A 22278-nucleotide genomic window follows, 5' to 3' on the forward strand; every position below is an offset into this window, starting at 1 on the left:
AGAGTGGGTGACTTTTGACGCCTTCACGAGCTTTAAGCACTTGCAACTTTAAAAGTATTGAAGTAAGAAACTCCGAATTTGGTAACGTTGCCTAAATTGTAATTAGGAACAACAAAGTTGTATCGACCCTTAAAAAAAATTAATTTGAATTTAACTCATTTTTGCGATAAACAATGTATAAACTTCAGACAGACAGCTCAAAATAGGACATACTTTTATAACGAAAATGGATAGGACTCTTTGAGGAAGTCTCTGCAAAGTCAAAAAGCCTCAAGCTTAGTAATTCTTTCTTGAAACAGTCGAACCTCTATCAAGTGACTCCCTATTAAGCGGCCAACCTTTATTTGGCGGCCAGCGGCCAATTTCTCGGAAGAATCAGCTATTGTCAGCTATACACTGTAATAGAAACCTCTGTTAAGCGGCCGCGACCAGCTTCTTGCCGTCCCAAGGGTGATTTTGTTTTTTTGTTTAATTTATACCTTTGTTAAACGGCCAGGAATATTTGAAGTTGGACGTTTTTAGCCAGATGAAGGTAAAAGAATGACAATGTGGAATACTGTAAAACACATTTTCAGCAGTATTTAATTCAAACAATCACAAAACAGTCTCTAAACGATTTAGTTTGTTTGTACAGCACACGAGCCAGCGTTGGGTTGACAGACACGTCGCGTCTGTACACGTAATTGTTTCTTTGGCTTTTGTTAGCATTATGGACCGTATTATAACCATCATTGTTCTACTTTTTCTCCACTTCCATTTGTTTGTACTTATATTTGATAAAATAAAAACTGACCACGCCCAACGTTGTCTTCAGGTGAACCTCTATCAGCCATCTTCTGTAAAACGATGTTGTAAAATGAGCAAGTTCTGCGCATTTTGGAGAAAGCGAACCACATTGGCTAATTTTTTCGTTATTTTTAGTTGGATTTGAACACTGGCGTAACATATTTAGCTTGAGCTAGTTCAGAGACCGATAGATGCATTAAACAGATCTGAAAAAACAACTGTAAAATTCAGAAATTCGAAGGTAAAATATGAATCTTTTTTTTTTTTACTAAACCTTGTCCTCGGGGTCGCCGTCGTTAATGCTAAGGCTCCCTAACGTCGTGGCCAACCAAATGGAGCTAATACTGAGCCATTTCTTTCAATGTTGAGCTGACCATAGCCCTAATTCCGATAGGCACGCTGAATTGAACTAGAGATATGCTTGAAATTCGTGAGTAGTACCTCGCCTTGGTGTGGACGCACCTCATCCCTCTCCCCAGCCTCTCACGATCGCGCTTTCTGCCGGAAATGCCGGAGAAGACACTTGTTATGTGCCATGTACACCTTAGTGCCAGTATCCTCTCTTACCGTTCCCAAAGTCTTAATTAGCCAATCAGAAACCGTGTTTACCGTCCTGATATTCTACGATATTAAGTCACTAACCTAATATGTCCAGATTTCTCGCCGAATTGGAGTTTCTTCAGTGTTGGTAAAACCGGCATCAGGCGGTCTTGGTCTCGTCCTCCACCGCAAAAAAAAACAAATAACGCCTGATCGCAGGTTTTTTTCTGGTACGCTTAAGTCGTAAAAACATTTCATTCTCGTACGGATCCCTTTTCTTATGCTCCGACTCCCATCGTGCGTCACTCAGCGTCTTTGTGTATGAACCAATAGGAAATGAGTAGTGAGTAGTTTCGTTTGCTATTTGTTACTGTGTGTCCTTTATGTAATTTGGATCATCCTGTTTTTGAACGGGTTTCTGCGGATAAAAATTATTAGGCACGAAATACCATAGTACTGATATTCTCACCTTAGACAGTTGCGACGCTAAAATAAAGCATGAAAACATAAATTAAGGTCGACTTGAACGGGATTCGAATCCACGACCTCTGGGCTCCTTGAATAAATTGTTGTCTGTGATTGTTAAAGTACACGGGGTTCAAGAAGGCGAAAAAACCATTTTATGCTAGCTTGCACTTGCGTCGCACTGTGAAACTATCCTTTTCAACCATTTTAAAGTGTGTAATGGCGTACATATTTATAAGTCTAAACGCTTCTTTTAAAAGCCCGCCGAGAGTTCAGAGGGTGATAATCGGTATTTCGGCATGTTCAACATCAGGTTCAATATGTTCAATATAGGATACTTGTCAGACCTAAAATAAGCATAGCATAACCTCAAAAGAGGCCGGCAGAAGCCCTCATATGTGACTGATGTCATGTTGCAAATTTTAGCGAAACCAAAACAACACCATAACAATAACCTATTTGACTGTACAAATATCGAGTGTCGCTTTCTTTATGTCTACTGGGCGTTACCTGTAATTTCCGGGGGGAAAGGATAGGTGAGCTGTTTGTAAACAAGGAGGGGTGGGAGACGATATTTTTAGTTGATTGCGTCGGAGAACGCCACTAAATGGCTGTACAAACGGGAGGACAAAAAAAAATATAGCGATTTTTCTAGATCAGATTTTCCTGCGTTACGTCTTGATCTAGAGGGCGTGCCAAAATCTTTCCTTCGTTCAAATAGTTAAGCGAGTCACCCTTCCGTTCGGGGAGTCCTAGCCGGCGCCCCGACCCATTCCCCAGAGCCATTTAAAGCACACATACCTCACGAAGATAACTCATCAACTAAATATCAGCGAGCACTGAAGGTGACCCAGCGCTTAGATCAGAGCACATTCAGAAAACTGCTCCAAAATGGTGGACTGCTACCGAGTCATCAAGGGCATGTGCATCGTTCTCAACATGATCATGTACACACTGCTCCTTGTAATGAATTACGCCTCTAACAACAGCAGTGGGATCCTATTTGGCAACAAGTCCATTGGGCAGGTGGCGCGAAAATACTTCATAGAATTCAACCCGGCTCCGTGGGCTTTCGACATCTGGAAGCTGGTGAACGCTTGGACAGCCCTGTGGATCCTTTACTCGCTCAGCCATATCTTCAGGAAACGTGTACCCGATGTCCTAAGCGCGTTTTTCTTCGTGTTTTTCACGCTCGCCACCTTGTCAAACATGGCGTGGACGCAGTTTATGAGCTGGGAGTTTATCAAAGTCACGACAGGCTTAAACTTTGGGATCATGGTGTTTCTTTACGCTTCACTCGCTTGCAGCTACTCTGGTCTGTACAAACACCGCTACTACATCAGTCGATTGGACTTTTGGGTCATTCATCTCCTCGTTAACAACGGGATTGCCGCGTACACGACCTGGATAACTGTGGCAGCTCTCCGGAGCCTGGCTGTAACTATCACATACTTTCACGGCCTAAAGCAAGAACTCGCAGTCACGATCGCCCTGGGAATTCTCGGCGTTTCGATCGTGGTATGGTTTATTTTAGAGAACACTGTTTTTAAGGATGACCTTCTTTACACATGGACAATTTATCCAGTTTTAATTTGGGTTTTGGCAGCCAGCGTAATATTCCAGTTCAATCGCGTCAGCCGCCTAAACACTGTCATTATGCAAGCTCTCCTTGCAGTTTCTTGCACGTTTTTCATCGGTCGAATTTTCCTCGTGCTTTGGAGAATTGTCAACAAGACATGTGAAACTAGAGCAACAATTGACATAGCCATGAGTGAAATTCCTCAGACGTCAGATGCAACCCGCGAGCAAAAATATACTGATAAAACAGATAACCAAGGCCTTGTAGACTAGATTTATTATTGCGCGCTTAGCCAGGAAACATATTTACTTTCTGTTTATATGATATGGAAATCGATATTGTAACTTCAGATCTGCAACAATGAGCACTTAAAAACAATTTTTTTTCATGTTATGTCACGCAATTTTAAGTCGTAGTGTGACTAGTGTCATTCCACTGTCCCCAACGTGGCCTGTGTAGGACTCTGTCACGTGCTCGGCTAACGATCTTCAAATCAGGACATCAAAGCGATCCGCACAACGCAGAGAGGTTAAATTCAGGCCCAAATCTCTTGTGTTAATTTTACGGTGACTCTAGCGATACTTCCTGTAGCTGCCCCTCGTCTTGCTGGTTTACTTCATGTAAGAATAGAATAAACCATCGTTTGAAATTTAGCTTTTTTTCACCGATAAATTTATGTCAATTTTGTTAGTGATAGCAGCACTGTTTAGAAGTGTACTCATAAATGCATAAGTGGCAATTGACGCACGTACTGAATTAAATGTCAGCGGCATATTGAAATAGAGCGATCTGACTTTCTCATCACGTAGACATCCTAGGATAACAGCAGGTTAATCTGCTTAGCCTTAAAAAGAATTGTTCTTAACGTTATCAACTTCAATTAACCCCTTTTCAGTCCTTTTATTATTGAATATCGTTTGAAAAAAGATGAGGTCTGATAAATTCAGCAGCAATTCGAAAACGTAAAAATGCCAATATGACTGGCTACCATGCATGGCGTCGTGTAAAAATACGAGACGGCCAGAGAGTGAGTAACCGTCGTATATGGATTTGTATCTTTTTACTGTGCTTTTCTCTGAGTACAGGTCTTGAAATGGTCCGACTCTATATCCAAGAAAAATCAAGGTGTTCCCCTATTTTCTCTTGTCATGCTTTATTGGAAATAAATTTTCACCTCATCTATATTTCGTAATTTTGGCGGGAATTTTTTCGCGGCGCTTAATTTTTGCCATTTAAAGTACAGGATTTTTCAAAACCAAGTCACTTTATTTCCGCGATCACATAGTACATACTATGTTACGAACTAAACCTGAAAAGTATATATAGGAAACAATCCCACATGTATTTTTTTTTTATTTTTCATGATGCATTGCATTCATTCTACTACTGCCCTAAAGAAGGCGTAAAGTAGTGTAACAAAATGTACAACAGGGGACATAATTTATTTGCTCAGGAGATTGACATTATTTGACGCTGCCTCGTCCCAGGCGTCGTTGCGTTTCGTAGGCGAAAGGCAAAAAATAAAGAGGGCGATGCTTGAGGGTTAGGTTGGGCAGAATTTGACGATTACACAAATGTAGCACAAGAACTGCATGGAGCTGAGGAAAGCGACCATGAACAATTGCCACACAGCGTGATCTACCCTCGGTATATCCACCTTGATCTACTGATGTTACACTGAACATTAATTTGCGTGCATACGTGTTTTAGCGACGTCTATTTATTTTTTTAACAACACAAAACAACACTAAAAACGCAGAAATTCATGACATGGAGAAAATTTCATGTAATAATCTAGCCCATGCTAGTGGCTTTGCGCGCCTTTGCAGCTGCTTATCTCAGTGAGGTGGTGGGAGACATTCCAGTGGAGTGACAATAAAGCTGGGAAAAAAACGCAGAACTGACTTTCTTAAAGGCAGGAATGTTTGTCTTCCTTGTGTTACTGACGACTGTTCACGGTATTCGAAATTAAAGTTGGTTCAAGTAATACAGTCGAACCTCCTATAAGCGACCACCCAAAACGTCAAGCCTAGGTAGTCGCTTACGGGCGGTGGTCGCTTCCGAGAGATTAGACCATATTGGGTCAAAATTTTGCCTCATTAGCATATGGTAACTGCAGGGACTTTTGAATGTTTCATTCATTTAGAAGTCAATCCGGTACTTTCCGTCTGTTGTTATGCGATGTTATAACACCTTATTATCCAATTTCCGCTCTATTATCTGTCAAGTGGTCGCTTACGGGAGCTTAAAAACAAAAGAAAATTTCAAAAAAAAAAACAAACAAAGTGGTCGCGGTCGCTTACAAGAGGTTCCAACTTGTATAGTGATTTGACTTGGAAACTTGGTATTTTGGATGACTGGTCGCTGAGGAGAGGTGGTCGCTTACGAGAGGTGGTCGTAACCGGAGGTTCGACTGTATACATTGAATCAAACAAGAGACAGTGTTTCATTGGGAAGAGAGTTGAAAATACGACGCGCAGCGGAGTGTTTTTGACAAAATTTGAGGTGTTTGATATATCTTCTCAATCGAAGCAAAAACGTAAGAGAAGTAAAATCGTCAAAATCTTGGTGTCCAAACCTCCTTCACGGTTGATTTTCTTTGTTTTAACTTAATGAATTATTAATGAGTTTGAAAAGGGTAGTGATCGTTCGGCCGGTGAAAGTTATCTGGTCGCTTTGGTGTTTACGGGGCAATTTAATAGTCATACAACACAGTATGTTCAATCAGAGCTAGACAACGAGTTGACCTTCTTTCGCTTGGATTGTTGTGCATAACAGAAGACCACGACTATGCGGAGCAAACAAGTTGATTTCTCAACCAATCATATGTCAACCCAAACCTTGGATTGGTTTCTTCATTTTTCCCGCAAATTTTGCGGTCTCGCATTGCGGTCCCGCATTGGTCGTGACTATATTTGGGTATGTTACGATTAGTCAGATATTGGTTTGTCCAATTTAGTTTAAGGAAAACAGCACAAAGGTAATCACTATCTAGAATTCTACTTCTTTTGTGTAGAGATGAAGAGGCAACCAAAGCTTCTCAAACTCATTAATAATTCATCAACATCACAACCGTGATGGAGGTTTGGATACCCGGTCTTAATAAGCATAGATTTTGACTATATTACTTCTCCGTTTACTCCTTTGTTTTTGTTTCGATTGAGAAGATACATCAAACACTCGAGACAGTGTTTCATAGGCTATCCAAACACCTCGAATTTCGTCAAAATACTCCGCTGCGCGTCTTATTTTCAACCCTCCTCTCGGTGTTTGGATATCCCGGTGAAACACAGTCTCTCGTGTTTGATATATTACATCCACGAGGGACTAGTTCCGCGACAACTTACTTACAGATTACATGAGGAGACTGCTTGTAGAGACTAGTCCCTTGTACTGTTTACACGTGAGTACTTATAGCAGTGTACCCTGCAAGACAGATTTTTGCTCGGTGAGAGACAAGAGGGAGAAAGAGAGAGAAAGCGAAGAAGGATAAGTTTAGTTTACTCAAAGGGACTTGCCGAAAGAACTTGTTGTAGGAATCTAATAGGGAGTTTAAGCAAATCGCTACGGCTGGCTCTGATACGGCTACCGGAAGTAAATTTCCCCCAAAATGAGACACTGCGCATGTACGTCGGTTGCATCAAATTTGGCAGACCACCGAGACGTACTCTCCCCAGACCTTTTCAGTCACGGCAGTCGTAGTTGCACCAGCCGTAGTGATTTGCCTAAACTCCCTAATTGCAGAGGCAAGTCCCCCTTGTGTGTGCCAACCTTTATGCTTCCTTCACGTTTGTACCACAGTCAACCAACTATAAAACATCACAAGATAAGAAAAAACTTTTCTCGTTTGCAGCTGATTCAGATGCAGTTTTATTTGCAAAACTGACTTTGTTACAATTTGTTATTGCTAAATTGCATTACTTCCAGTACAAAAGGGCTAAGTCATCCGCAAAATACTTGAGAATTTTGAAAATATTATATTTATATACCAGGTGATTCATTAGATTCAATTTAAAAACCATTCGCTAAACAGATAGGCAACAGCAACTTCCTTCCTAGGTTGAAGTCCTGGGCCCAAGCATTCGGTCAACCTGTGATATTAGTCACACGTTACTAGGCAACATTTGTTTTATGCCATGTTAGAGGTGACAACTTTCTGAACGAATGTTCATGAAAGCTTACAGAACTGGAAATCTATGCAATGTAATAATTATTTCTCTAATTAATTTTATTCTCAAAAATATATTCCAGTATTATGGTACTATTGAATTGAATTTGAATAAAAACTATTTCTTACAGAGCTTTCATTCTATGTCAATCACTGTACAGACCACTGCTGATGTCACAGTTTAAATTCAACCCTGTTAGCATATATTGAAATTCTCCGGAACAGTGAACAAATGGTATCTGTTAAAACTGCTAGAAAAATAGTGTCAGTTACATACCAAGCATGACCTCTGGTGTTTTCTGTAACGCAACCTATCCCTGTCACATGGTCTTGCAAATTATCACTTACTTATACTTGTCAAGATTCCTTAGACTGCTCAATACTTATCAGCATAAAAATATTACCTAGCAATCCTTAGAGTGATTGGCTGATGTGAGAATGCCATCGATTGGCTAAGAATGCCAGTCCTGGCTGTACGCTAAAAGATGAGTGATTGATTTGGTTATTGTGCAATTGGATTAGCAACCTTGAAACTTGAAATGCCAAGTCTTCATTTCCACCAATAACAATAAAAGGTATTACTAGTCTAATGCTAGCTTTCATAATTGATAAAATGAAATATAACTCAATGCCTTGTGATTAGTCTTTTCCTCTGATTTTACATATGGGTGTATAATTTGAACATGAAAATGTACTGTTTAGGGCATGTAAAAGCCCTCAATTTCCCCAGTGAAAATCCTTTCTCTTAAAATCCTTTCAAGTAGCTCTATTAACACATCACTCTGTCATCATACTTCATTAGAATTTGTTTCCATAGGTTCTGTTGTATTTCCACCTCCCTCCCCCACAGGAGCAGCCTGGTCACCTTGGTAAAATGTGGGCTGAAAAAAAAATATACAAAATCTAATGGAGATCTGCGCGAATATGAGCTCTAGATGCGCAAAACATATCCCATCCTCAATTAAAGTTCAGTGAATCGGGTTTCAAATAAGTTAGAACTGCTTTGTTTCTCAGGCCTGTCGCACTTCTACAAGGGTAACACTTACAAAATACTTGTACTGTCATGCACAGCACTTGTTTGTTGGTACTACTTAATCACGATGGACCTCACTTATTCTACTATACAGGGTACACATCCCCCCTTCCCCATCCCCCCCCCCCCCCCATGACATAGGTTACAACAGACAATGAAGTTGCTATCAACAAACCGTGGTAGGAACTTGGTATTCTGATACGCCAGAAGTCTCTACAGCAGTTTCCTCATCATCAGAGTTGTCCTCCCCTGAAGACGTGTCATCTCCCACCTTGTCTGTCTTCTGTGGTGGAGTGGGGACAGCTGGACAAATAAAGAATGAAGTGCCATAAGATGACAATCTGCACAGCGAGGGAGAATCAATCTGACAATTCATGCACCATACCAGTACAATGAATTGCACCATTTCACACAAGATTTTGATATTAAAATTATGGTTATTTCCAGTTGTAACTCAACTGACCTGCTCACTACTTTCCAGTTTCTATTTGAACTACAGTGTTCTGTGAAAATGCAGGGCTTACAAGAGGTAAGCTCATTAGCCAGGGAGAAGGGGGTGTAAGTGGTAAGGCATAAAACCAGCATTTTAAATATGACAATTACATTTCTGAGGGTGGTTGGGCAATTTTTCTAAGCAAAAATGTTTTTCAGGATCAGGTCATTCATGGCTTTGCGTGTGGGTTATTATTCTTGATACATTTCTTTGCTATCCTCTGCAAAACAACAACATGAAATGAAGAAATTCTGTGTTGTCGGGGGAACATGAGCCACTACAGCTACTTTTTAAAATTTATACACTGTGCTCCATAAGCAGTTTCAAGATGCCAAAGTAAAACAAACTTAATGACTTAAGAGTATCACAAGTTTCGTAGGTAATATTTAAATTTGTTTTTGAACCAATGTTGTCTTGGGCATCCATGTCATGGTTAACATGTCTCTCACAAATGAGGCAATACATGTTCTTTATTTGACTAGAAAAGAAATAAAATCAACATACTGTTGTGTCTCTTAGGTTCTTGATCAGATTGAACCTTGCCACTTGATAAAACATTATAGCAGTTGTCACACACTCGCAGCGGTTTTGTGGACTGGGAGGGTAGTAGAAATTTTTTTGTTGAACAACTACTGCACACCACACCTCCACACTTGCGACAGTGATGCTGAATAAGAAACAACAATCAAAGTTATCAGCAACCTTACAAAAATCAACCTGAAAACCAGATATCTTTGTTTGCATGCTTTACATTTTCCCTTGTTTTGAGAGGTCAGTTGCTAGACCAAAAGAAAAAGATGTAGCTGGTCACAAGATCCCTATCTTTCCAAACATGCAGTCAGAATGAAACAAAAACCAATTCTAGATGCTGTGTACACAAACCTCTGTAAAGATCTCCTAGCAAGTTATGAGTACAGGGCTAAAAGAAAAAAAAAAAAGAATTCCAGTTTGCCCTTGGGACAAGGAGCTCTCAAATATTGCTTGCCCTGGGAAGTCTTAATTTGTCATTTTACCGCTTTAGATTTCAGACGACCTGGATGATACCTTGCCCACTGGGCAAGTGCAAATGAAAGCTACTTGCCCAGAAGGAAAATCTACTTGTCCCGGACAACAGGACAGCACTTTTTTCAAGCCCTAGAGTATGGAATGTTTGGGTTGATTTCCATCACAGTTTACAAGGAATGTGTCAGCTATTTCCCTATGTACCCAGTATAATATTGCTACATTTACGGAGATTGAAGAAGAAACTTGAAAGTCAGTTCCACAAGTAAGTTGCACCTACCCTACGGTTTAGAGCTGTAAACTTGCTCTTTAGACAGTGCATGCATGTTGAAGCCTCACTATCAGGAACCCAAACAGCAGCATGTTCAGTCGTACCTTTCTTACCCGCTGAAATCAAATTAGGAACAGAATATTACATAAGGAAAATTCACGATTAGTCTTATAATACATGATCTTGGTTACAGTCTTCTTTGATGTTTGTTACAGTCTTCTTTTTCACATTAAGATATTATCACTGTTTTTGCAACACCTTACCATTATTAAACTGATGTTCTGCATTGTTCAGTTCAAACATTTTTTTTTTTTTCAATTTAAGGTAATAGATCACGCATGTAATTTCAGCTTCTTTTCTTCTTTACTTTCTGGTATATATTATATTTTGTATGTGTGTCTGTGTGTACGTGTGTGTGTCCGGCCAAAATTTGACTAACCAATTTGTAAACTGGCAACCCGGCATTTTAAACCTAGTGGTTATTTCGGGTTGCCAGAACCCTAATTTTCAGCAATATTTTATACATTTCTGTATTAATTAATGAAAAAAGGGTAATAAAGAGGATGTTGTTGTTGCAGAACAACAACACAAACACACACAAAAAAAAACATTTGTAAGACCATGCGGAATGTTTGAATGCCATGTAAGCATTCCTGTTGTAGAGTGGGTTTCTGAAGAATGCGCACACCATGACTTACAGGACTAATGAGTATTGGAAAACTGTCGCAGGAGTGAAATCCCATTGTCAAATAACCCATTCTGAGAACATTATCCTAGGCTTGGCAATGCATCAAGGCTAAAGCTCATTTCAAAACACTGATCAAAACAAGCTGCTGATTAAAATACCCACTCTTTGCCAACAGGTCTTGTATACACTTGTTGATATGTGCCATCCATTCTGCCTTTTCCGTCCTTGTGGCTGCATACACTGCAAAAGACTTCTTTGCACTTATGATCTGCCATCCATTCTTTAAATCTTGAGACAAACGTACAAGAATAGGTGAGTTTCACCAACTAAACCCCTGCAGGAACCTGTGTATTATTTATGCTCTAAATTTTATGTAACCACTGTAAAAGATTTCTTTTTTTCTAGTGGCCAGGAATGCTCTAAACAATTGTTTTGTTTTGTAAGAGGATGTAATTGACAGGCAGCGGAGTAGGTGTCCACTTAAAGTGATCCAATTGCAAAGAGTACATATAATTGGACACCCACTAATGACCATTTCTGTTCCTTGTACTCCAATTTTATAACAATAGTTAAAATACATGCCTGTTGAGAACCAATCAAAACAAGAATACTACTACTGATATGATCTGCTATAATAATACTTAGTAAAAGTTACACCACCATGGGCTTGGGTTTACAAATAGGAGACTTAAGGTTCATAGATGATTGAAACTTACTTCCTTCATCATCCAAGGATTGCAGTTTGATGTCTTCCAGTGGGATAAGATGCTGCTTGTTGTACTGAAAATTTGACAATAAATAAATAAAATTTATTTCAGTAATCTCAAGAACAAAATTTCCCTGATGCTGTACCCTCACACTAGCCTGAGAAACAAGACGAATGTTTCCTTCAAATGCACTTACAAATTTTAAGTCAACAACTTTTACACCAAATTGTTTTTAAAGTTTGCTGAAACAGTTGAAGCAACTGGCCAAAAACACTAAAACCCAGTTAAAAGTGTTTCTTAGCAGGGCTTGAAAAAAGTGCCGTCTGGTCATCTGGGACAAGAAGATTTTCTTCTGGGCAAGTAACTTTCCATTCTCACTTGCCTGATGGGCAAGGGATCAGGCAGGTCATCTGCCAACTGAATCATTAAAAGAGCAAATGATGACTTGCCAATTTGAGAAATACTTGTCATAAGGGCAAACTGGAATTCAAGTTTTTTTTTAGCCCTGCTTAGACACATTCCTACCCTCCAGGAAACCATCACTAACTCTTAGTTGACATGCATAAAAAGTCAAATGGATCAGATTGTACTCTTTGTTTTTAATATTTTACCAAGCATTTACAGCAGTACAGTTTACTATATATCATTTGAAAGGGCACAAAAAGTACTTTCCAGAGAAGAAAGGTTGCCTTCAAGAAAAGTAATATCACTTCAAAAAATTTATGCAAGGGGAAACTCTTGCCTCGGTCAGAAACCCACAAGTATTCCTGGGTAGCTTTACCTATCATATTTTTGCACAAAAACACTAAGTTGCCAGTTTTTCAATAATTTTCCCTCTGAAGACTATTTAGCATCACTGGAAATAGATGCACTGTAGACAACTGCTGGAAAAATTTCATTTTTCATCATATGAAAAATTGAAACAGAGAGTAGCTCTGGAAAATGAAATAAGAAGTTTACAACATCTATTTTTTTCCCTCATCCATACATGTAGATTTCAATTAATCATCCTTTTAAGACCCCCGATTATCGCACATACATTTCGGAAAACAAACTAAACACAGCAATTTACTTCATTGATAACAAACCCTACTGAAAGAAAACTAAATGTTCACCATGCAAATACAGAGTTGTGCACAATTCTTACCTTTTTCTTGTTAATGACAATATTTCCATACACAAGAAGGTCATTGAACAAAAAGAACTGCCGCGGCTTGGGCTTCTTGCGGCACAGTTTGGTTAAAACTCCTTCACCAACCAAAACTCTTCCAGGGACCAGTAACGGCTATAAAATTGTTTGGAAAAAAATTGTACCAACTTGTTAATGAGAGGAAGACTTTAGCTTGGGAGAAGGATGAAACTATATATATACATGTAAATATACATTTATTTAGTAACAGTGTAGGTCGAAATTGTCCAATACTAGCAAGTTCTTATAAGAACACCTGCAAGGAAGAGGGAGGGTTACCCTACAAAGATAAGAGAAGTTGCTTCCCTGAGTTGTCTCACCATCCGAAGCAACTTCAAAAAAAAGCCAGAAAAAGGGTCACTTGACTTCTTAAATGAAACTTTGAAAGGCTCACTCGGCAGGGGTAAATCTGGGGAGGGCTGTCTCAGCACCATAAAATGGGGCCACAACCATACTTAATATATACTTTTTCAATGGACTCAGATTCCATGTAAACATTACTTAAAGTGCAAATTAATTTATTTATTAATTAAAGATTAATATATTACCTGCCCAGAAGCTCCAAAACAACTTTCAACATTTCTTATCCTTCTCTCATTAGCTTCTGTGTTAGCTATAAAAATCATCAAACAAATGCAATAGTACGCTTAGTACAAGAGTCAAGCAAGACACTCATAAATATTAACTATATCATGAATAATCTGCAAAACATTGTTGAATTGATCAATTTGATACGCAGATTAAGCATTCCTTTTAACGAAAAATACAACCAACCGCTTGGATAAAAAGAAATATTACAGTGGTAAAGCAGGCAGATTAAATTCATTTTCTCATTTAAACTTTCCTAAAGTTGGTTAAATCCTTACAGTTCACATCGAGTGAAGTTTGCAGCCGTGATGAGCTGATCAAACTAAAATGTATGCCAAGACAATGCGCTGAACACTGTGCTACTGCTAAATTCAACCCGTTCACGATAGCTGGAATCGAACCGAAAGAAACTAAATCTATTTCTAATGCATGACCATTGAATGTACCCAACACAACTGTACAAGGAGCACAACCCATCTCTCACACAACGCCATGCAGTGAGCTTTTCACCGACCCAAAAGCTTTCAACCTCTCAAAATAACCAGTTTCCAAAACAAAGTATAAATGTACAGAGCAGATGAACTTGTTAATGACTTTTACAGCAAAATCTTGCCCCCAAAAAAAGGAATAAACGTACAATTCCATCACATACCTAGCCTGTCCACCATCTTGTAGTCTGCAGATCTAGCGGATGTTCATGTCACATGGTCATGAAGTCATCTTGATTGATGCGTGGGACATGCCCGCGGGGGAGAGCCTCAGATGTCAATATTTCCCATTTATGGAAACAAACGGTAAATTCCATAAATTGTTACCTTAACAGGAAGTTTATGGCAAAAAACGAAGGTTGGTTTAATGTCTTTAGGCATCAAACACAAACATACATACAGAATTGGCCTTATACACCCAGGATCTCGCGCGGCCGTTCTTCTCGTCCAGAGGATTTCGCGCGGCCATTTTTTTCTAGCGGTTTTCTTTCGCGTCACACACGACGGACTAAGCGAAAGAGGGACTACTCGTAGTCTATACACACCCATATATTTCCCTCCTAATTTTAATTTCATTCCCAGATTTCTTGTGTTGTTGCGCCCTCAGGAGATCTGGGGACGAGGTTGCTTTGCCTCTCACAATTCGCTGGGTGTACCCCCTCCCCACCTAACTGTAATAGAACTTCATTTTAAACTTCAACTTTAATTTGGCATCCAAAAATTAAAGTTAACATAATTTCTGCTACACAATTAATGGATAGTTACCCGTGGCGGATCCAGACCTTGAGCTAACGGGGGGTGGGATGGGGTGGTTTTATTTTGCTTTCCCTGCCGGCTTTTCTTCCTTCCGGGATTTCTTCCTTTTTTTACCTGAAATAAGGGCGTCCCTGGGGCCCCCAAGCCCCTCCCCTAGATTCGCCATTGGTTACTGAGCTATCAAGTTCAGGTAGCTGCTTCCTCCCTGAGGGGGCTTGGAAACAATATCGTCCCCAACGAAAATTTTGAAAGACTGAAGCATCTTGGACATGTTTTCAATTTGACCATTTTAAGGTATCCAGTAGGGATTTTGACGGTTACTTGCTTTTAATTAACAGCCAGTCAAAGACTACAACATGATTTTTCATAGACTTGTGTGATCAGTATGGCAATAATATTAGGTTGTGTTTAAAACACGAAATGGCAAAATGAGGAAATGACAAATCAGGTCAGACGGGTGTCTGAGAGGGTTACCCTTAAAATTATTGAACGCTAACCACTGTTGAGTCAGTGATATTTAGGCTGACCAAAGTGCTACTTAGGCTAACCACTGTGCCATTTCACCATTTTTTTGCTGCCCAGCAAAAGGGGTAGAATATTGTTAAGATATTACATGAATTTGTTTTGGAACCCATGCTGAAATCTTATTCCCCTAACCTGGCCCCAGCTGAAATTCACCCCATAATCATCTCTTAAGGTTAATAGATTATAGCCTGTAAGCACAGACTGATTTCCAGCTTTTGTATTTTTGGGTGGCATGAGACAAAAGCCAGAAATCCATCTGTGTTCGCAGGCTAAACACTTTGCCACTAAAAAATATCCATACCCACAAAATTCCCAACAGGAGGGATGTAGGTGTTCATAAGCCAAAGTTTATTTTAGACAATTTTGAAGCTAAACTGGATATTTCTGGACCAAACAAAACCTTCAAGTGAGGTTATGGCATGGACATTTTCTGGAACAACAGAAATTCTATTTAAAGAAGTTTCAGAGGAATAATTTTCTTGATTGTACAAACATTTTTATCCATACTGGTATATTTGATTTGTTTTATTGTACGTAATCAGTTCCTATATACCAGTAACCAGATGTTTTTCACCAAAACAAGGTGTTCCTCAGTCAACTTTCACATATACATGTAACAAATTTTTATGTTACATTTGTACAGTAAAATTGATATACAGTGTACAAATGTCTCATATATTGATTATCCTGCAGCTAACCTACTCCCAAAAAGTTGAGTTTTTTATAATAAGTCGGGGCAGTGACTATGGGCACAAACTTATTGCAAATCTCTGTGTAATTAATAACCTAATTAATTATATAAGGTAGTAAATACATTTTTGCTCCAAGAAAAGTCTAGCACTCAAAACATCAGCCTCTCTCATATTCCCTACAGTTCTTAAATTATTTACATTTATCAGTTATAGGGGGTGATAATCAAGTAGATGTCTCTTGACCCAGATGCAGCCCAACACATTATTTACCAACGACTTCTATTCACACAGTTAATATTCTCTAGTGTAAACACGATGAGCTTCTGAGAACTGTTATAACTACTAAATATTATTAAAAACTGGATCATTGAATGATGCAATTCGATAATTTTCACTGGTTTAGCCATCATGGTAAACGAGCCATTATATCATGCTCTTTAAATATGGTATGAGTACACATTATTTTTGGTAGCAAAATTATCTTTACCTCATGTTAGTTTTCTATATTAAATATTTTTAGGGGGCATTTTTAATAAAACAATTATTCCACTCACAATTTTTTCTTGCTTTTGTACATGTACACTAGATGATTATAGCCAACTCGGTATTACACATCTCATTGGCTATCTATCATCTCATATCCGACACACGCTTGTGGAGTAATAGACCATTTTACAGTTGTCTGCTCAGTAACCTGGCCTTTGGATGGCAGCCAGGCTGGAGTTGACCTTGTTTTGATACAGACCACTGCTTTTGTTGTGTGAAACTAGTTGTTCTGATGCTAACTATGTGCAGCTTCGCTGCCATACAAAGGCCAGGTCACTGAGCAAACAACTGTAAAATGGTCTATTGTTAATTACTATAAGAAGTACATTATACTATCAGCTACAAAGTGCCACCTGTGCTTAAAGCATTATACATAAAAGTGACACTTGAGGCATAAAATTCCCAGCTGGTGATCATGTAACTGTCTGTGAAATTTCCTCAAGGATTGGTTGTGGAAGCGGTAGTCTACTGATGTGTTGAGACAGAACAGTCTTCCTTAAGAACTTTATACAATACTCCTCAAGTCTGTACACTGCAGTAAGAAGATTTAAAACAAAATCATCATCATAAATTTTCAATAGTCCTTGAAGTTCTTCTTGACCATTTACACGACTTACATGACTTACATGTACTTTCAATCTGAGTAGAGGGAGAGAGACACTGTGACTGCAAACTGGCTTCCATATTTATAAGACCAAGCCAAAGACTATAGAGGGTCTGGAAGGGTATTCTCGGGATCCAGGATTTGACCAAAATTCGGTGCAGGAATCAGGAAAACGTTAAATATCTTAACAGGACCCCGGGATTTGACTGCTTCCCAGGAAGCAGGACTTGCCAAAATTTGGGCATGGGATGAGGAATTTTTTTTGCCTGTCTGTCAGGAATTTGGGAAATCATCTAGCGGCCACAGCAAATCAACCAGGAGAGCGCTAAGTGGTGTCTCCTTTCAAACCAAACTATAGAGTGTGCCTGGTTAATAGTTATCTAAAAGAAACTGTCAGAGAGTATTTTGTTCCAACCAGATGCCAGAAAAGTGCACATGGTGTAATAGCATACCAGTTATTGACTCAATACTGAATTGACTCAATTGCTCAAGCTCTTCAGTCTCTTCAGAGATTCACATTTATTGTAAACTTGAGGGGATTTTTTCAACAGCTTAACCGCTAGATGGTCCTAGATATTGCAAATAGCAATGCCAGCTCTGCTACAGTAAGAGTTTTGTTCTCGTTTTATCTTACGGCCATATCATATCATGATATCGGTCATATCGCGCTCTTTTATCATACTGAGGTACAAAAAGCTATTTCTTTTTCGCAGAAGCCTTTAAAAACACGCGTAAATTCAAAATATCAATCGAAAGGACCAATCTACATCTTACATTTATTAGCTTTTGTAGAAATTAGACTTTTTAATGAATTTTTCTGGGAAAGAAAAACGGGATTCGGGATAGTGAGGAAAAAAGTGCGGGATGCGTAATTCTAGTGAAAAAGGAGCGGGAATGTGGGATCGGGACCCCCCGTTCCACACCCTCGCTATAGAATTGAGATGGCAAAGCTCCAGCGGTATGTTCCACTGGCGTGATGCTGACTACATGCCCCTTTACCTTACAAAATCTTCCCACCCTTGGTGAACTGACTACACCCAACTCGTTTGCAATCCTCCTGTGTAAACCAGGGGCATTCCCAATGTGGAAAGTTACTAAGTGACTCGTTCGTGACTTGCATAATTACCTGGAGTTGTGATATGAATTCGACTCCTGACTGCGTAAAATCTTCGGCCTTCGTAGTCTACATGGCGTATGACAGGTTGATCGGGAAAATAAGTTTTTCTTAAGTTCAGCAGCATTGTCTCATTAGTTTGTTCATCTATCGCAATCCAAGGATGAGTCACGTAGGTGTTTACTTCAAGGCAATTACTGCTTTCAAGAGTTGCAAATGGAACTTCTTTCCCATCGTAATCGAACCATTTTAGATTGATTGTTCTACCAGTGTGATTTATAAATTCAACTGGAGCTGCTATTCTGGTGTTTAAAGACTTCAGTGGGCGCCCGGAAAGTTCTCCGTCGCTCTCTTCCATTTTATAGAAAGACGCTAGTTTCAAAGAAATGCATTTTATACAGATTTATACAAACTTGTGCTTGACGGTTTTACATCAGCGGGTCGATTTACGTGGGAACAGTCACGTTATGAGCCCGGATTTTACCAGTCAGCTGTGGTCGACAAAATACGTCAAGTAATCGGCACTAATGTGTCATTGTGGGTGCGATCCATTCAACCAAAATTTCCCGAAATTTCGGTCAAGGGTGGCTCGATAGTCTGAAAATGGTCACTTTTTAAACACTTATTTGGCCAGTCAAGTCTCACAGACAAACATTTCACTAATGCCACTGGAAACAGCAAGCCCAGCATTTCTTTATGTTATAAGCGGACACAAATTCCTCAAATTCCAGAGAAGCCACACCTAAAAATCTGACCACACCCATTTCCGAACCTCCAAATGTAAGGTTCATTAGGAGCACGATATCTCAAAAAAAGAAAATGACAGAAAGCTGAAATTTTATATCACCAATGTTGATGCCTTTGGCTTTGAAATGACCCACTTTGAGGTCCTTACTAGAAATTGGTAAGAATTTATAACTATTCCAAGGAAGCATAACAAAAAGTCCAAAATTACCTAAAGATAACAGCTAGTAACTCTGGCAAATATAGTCAGTTTTTCATATAAGTGGCTCATTTCATAGCTCTAATGATACTAAGGACACTGTGAAGATTTCACATCATTTTTTCAAATAGGTTTTCAGAAACACTGTTCCTAGCATTCAAAATCATGAAAATACGGAAATCTTGAAAAATAAAATTCAGTTTAAAGTTCATGGAGAGCATTTAAAACAGTTCTCAGGTCCGTTGAATGCATTTAGAAGGCTGCAGCCTCATATGATGGTCCCTCATTTTCTTCCAGTCTGTCAGAATAACCTTTCCTCCAATTTCTCAGTTGTTTTTGAGGCTTTCTGGCAGGTTCCCCACTCTTTCTTCGTGATTGGCGAATCCTGTCACTTTCTAGTTTTACACATGCTTTTTGCAGTGCCTTCCGGGAACAACGTCAAGTTCTTTTAACACGTAATTTAATACTGATGAACCATCATTGAAGTGTGCCACTGCCAAAAAGGTTGCTAACTCAACTGTTGGCAAGCTGGAGTGAGTTCCTTTCGTAGCACGCTGCCAAATCAGTCCATCGATGGCTTCAGTTTTGATTTTGGGTACCACCATGTAAACATTTCAACAGAAGGCTTTTCTCATTTAGGGCTTCAAAGGTTAGTAGCATGGCATTAGCCACTGCCTCTGGAATGGGATCTTTGTGAATGTAATCCGATGTTCCTTTAGCAGCATCTCTCTGGAAACCACACCACGAATTTTCCCCCTCAGGACAGAGATCATGGTCTGAATTGTCGTCAGTAGACTTGTGTGGTGCCAAATAGCGATTATTGCATTTTGCATTGCATCAACACTGTGTGTGTTCTGCCTGATGGCCTTCCAATAATACACTTGTAGCTTGTCCATAACTTTATCTGTCAGTCTCCCCTTTCCTCCATTTGGTTTACCATCCTCTAAACGATTCTTTGTAAGCCTCTATTTCAGGGAACGAAGGCGTGAACCTAGGCGGTTTTGTACATGGCCCACACATTCAAGTTTTTCTACTTCAACATCACCACATACAGCCTCTTCAACTAACAGTTTGTGGGCCCTGCTGTCACCATCTCCTAAAAATTCCAAATAGCGCAAACCATACTGTTCAACTGACCGTTGGAAAATATTTAGCAAACCATTAGCATCCACTGTTCCTGACAATCCTTCAAAGTTAGTATGGCATTTATGTTGATGTCCTTCCCACCACTCTTAAAATGCATGGGACCCTTCTTTACCTCTCCATAACTTGGACTCCCTACGATCTTTAGCCATTACTTCACAATCTAAAGTTTTGCCTGTGATTGTTGACAGGGCTGTCACCACCCCATACGATGAGGAAAACCTCCTTTTCCTCCAAGTCTGTCCCATCACTGGAGACAGCAATGTCATAAAGGCCATCCTAAGCAAGCTCATAGAACTCCTTGACCTCACTGACCAGCTGCTTTACTCATGCTAGCTTTGGCAACAGATTCAGCTGCGTTCCGCAAGGCCTTGACATGGTCCCTGTAGGAGTTCTCATTCATTGGAGGCAGCATGTTCATAACACATGTAAATTTGACCAGCCCAATTGGTGTCCAACACCGATGTTTCGCAAGGCCCGTTTTTGACTCTTCGTCTTCTTCGAGGCAAACATTCCCCTTTCTACAGGAGGGACATCGTAAAGATGCTAATACAGTGGCAAGGGCTGAAATATCAACGATTCTAAATCCTTGAAGGTCTGCATATTCCGTTCCACTGCTTTCATCCGAAGAATCGTCTGACTTAGAGTCCAATTTGCGTTGTGAAGCTGACAAAGATTTGAAGTTTTCGAACCTCGCACCTTCCACGTGCTCTTTATCGCCACTCAACTCTGTGTTTTTGTCTTCGGAAACTGAGGTATTGGCTGAAGCAGAACTCTTTCTCCAGTGGCGCAGCCAGGGGAGGGGTTCCAGGGATTCCGGAACCCTCCCTTTGGGATATGACTTAGACATAAAAAACTGTTAGGGGTAAGGGTACAGTGCTGGGTCTAACATGTTCTACTAGGCGAGGCACACAAGCACTGATACGGGAAAAAAGTCTAAAGGCTGTGTACACACACTGCAGGGCCCACTGTCTAAACCTCGCAATCGTTCACCCCTGTGATCAACCCCTTACAAGAAACACCCTTTTGGAACATTCAATGAAGTTTACAATTTTTTTGGAAGTATTCACCGAAGCGTAACTAGCTTTTGCTAGCCGTAATTGAGAAAGAAATACCCGAGGCCAGCTAAACAAATGTGCTCAACTTGTGTCGAACATGGTGGGTTGAAAGGTAAAAGGACATGAAGTTTTCCTTGCGCTTTTCCCATCTATAGTAAGAGCACTAGAAGCCCTGTCAAATGCACAGCTCTTTGCAATTCAATTCGGGGAAACTACCTGAAACTGCCTGGAACGATCGTTTAGTACACTGCGCCGACTAAAGACTCACTTGCGTCTGGTCTTGCCCTAATGCACATTCATTACAACAGGCAAATAGAAGTTAGTAAAACAATCGACATTTTTGCACGAAAGCATCCAAGGCGCCTCCTTCTTAGCTGAGTGAATGATAAATCACAAGACTACAGTAATTCATGAAGAATGTAATGTATTCAACAACTATTAACTTATCCATTCTTAATTTTGTTAGCGTTTCTTTTAGAAGCGAGATTTGCAATCCCCTCTTGGAAATCCTAGTTACATATGGCACTGCTGAGATAATTGGAAATTTGTGCTCAAATTCAAGGAAATTCGATTTCTGAGGACCTAAAATATCAAAATTTTCCAGGGGAGCATGCCCCCGGACCTCCCTAACAAAGAGCGCCTCCGGTAGTGGATTTTCATTTCAATTGGGGCAGCGATACTATGATCGGCATGAGTACGAACCCGTCTATGCAAAAATACAGGCTACGCCCCTGTTCTCTTTGTATACTTGTTGCTCACACAATATCATTGATATCACCGTCGAAACCGTCATCTAGCTTTGAATACGAGCAACAGTAACCTGAGTATCAGGCCTTTCTTAGCGAGAGGATAGGGGTAGCTCTTACCCCGCGAGTAAGAAAAGCCTGATACTCAGGCTCC

General features: G+C 39.8%; 3 protein-coding genes and 1 pseudogene across 3 annotated transcripts; 1 reads left to right on the forward strand and 3 right to left on the reverse strand.

Moving 5' to 3' along the window:
- Window positions 1–2577: 2577 nt before the first annotated feature.
- Window positions 2578–4154, forward strand: LOC110041322 (uncharacterized). Its single transcript, XM_089278541.1, has one exon. It carries the CDS (start codon window positions 2683–2685, stop codon window positions 3640–3642), a length of 960 nt encoding a protein of 319 aa, XP_089134667.1. The 5' UTR covers window positions 2578–2682; the 3' UTR covers window positions 3643–4154.
- A 3054-nt stretch (window positions 4155–7208) lies between these two features.
- Window positions 7209–14293, reverse strand: LOC110041307 (pleckstrin homology domain-containing family F member 2-like). The gene is made up of 9 exons (XM_020746586.2): window positions 14162–14293; window positions 13470–13534; window positions 12880–13017; window positions 11742–11805; window positions 11188–11313; window positions 10347–10453; window positions 9569–9731; window positions 8747–8874; window positions 7209–8419 (listed from the first exon to the last, which is right to left on the reverse strand). Exons 1-9 carry the CDS (start codon window positions 14175–14177, stop codon window positions 8327–8329), a joined length of 900 nt encoding a protein of 299 aa, XP_020602245.1. The 5' UTR covers window positions 14178–14293; the 3' UTR covers window positions 7209–8326.
- Window positions 14294–15788: 1495 nt separating this feature from the next.
- LOC110041290 (von Hippel-Lindau disease tumor suppressor-like) lies at window positions 15789–18708 on the reverse strand. The gene is made up of 2 exons (XM_020746572.2): window positions 18247–18708; window positions 15789–17048 (listed from the first exon to the last, which is right to left on the reverse strand). Exons 1-2 carry the CDS (start codon window positions 18590–18592, stop codon window positions 16930–16932), a joined length of 465 nt encoding a protein of 154 aa, XP_020602231.1. The 5' UTR covers window positions 18593–18708; the 3' UTR covers window positions 15789–16929.
- A 721-nt stretch (window positions 18709–19429) lies between these two features.
- Window positions 19430–21270, reverse strand: LOC149098498 (uncharacterized; annotated as a pseudogene).
- Window positions 21271–22278: the final 1008 nt, after the last annotated feature.

This window comes from Orbicella faveolata, unplaced genomic scaffold (assembly GCF_042242905.1).
Source record: "Orbicella faveolata isolate gen_17 unplaced genomic scaffold, um_ofav_v1 contig_46, whole genome shotgun sequence".
In the NCBI taxonomy this organism is placed as follows: domain Eukaryota; kingdom Metazoa; phylum Cnidaria; class Anthozoa; order Scleractinia; family Merulinidae; genus Orbicella; species Orbicella faveolata.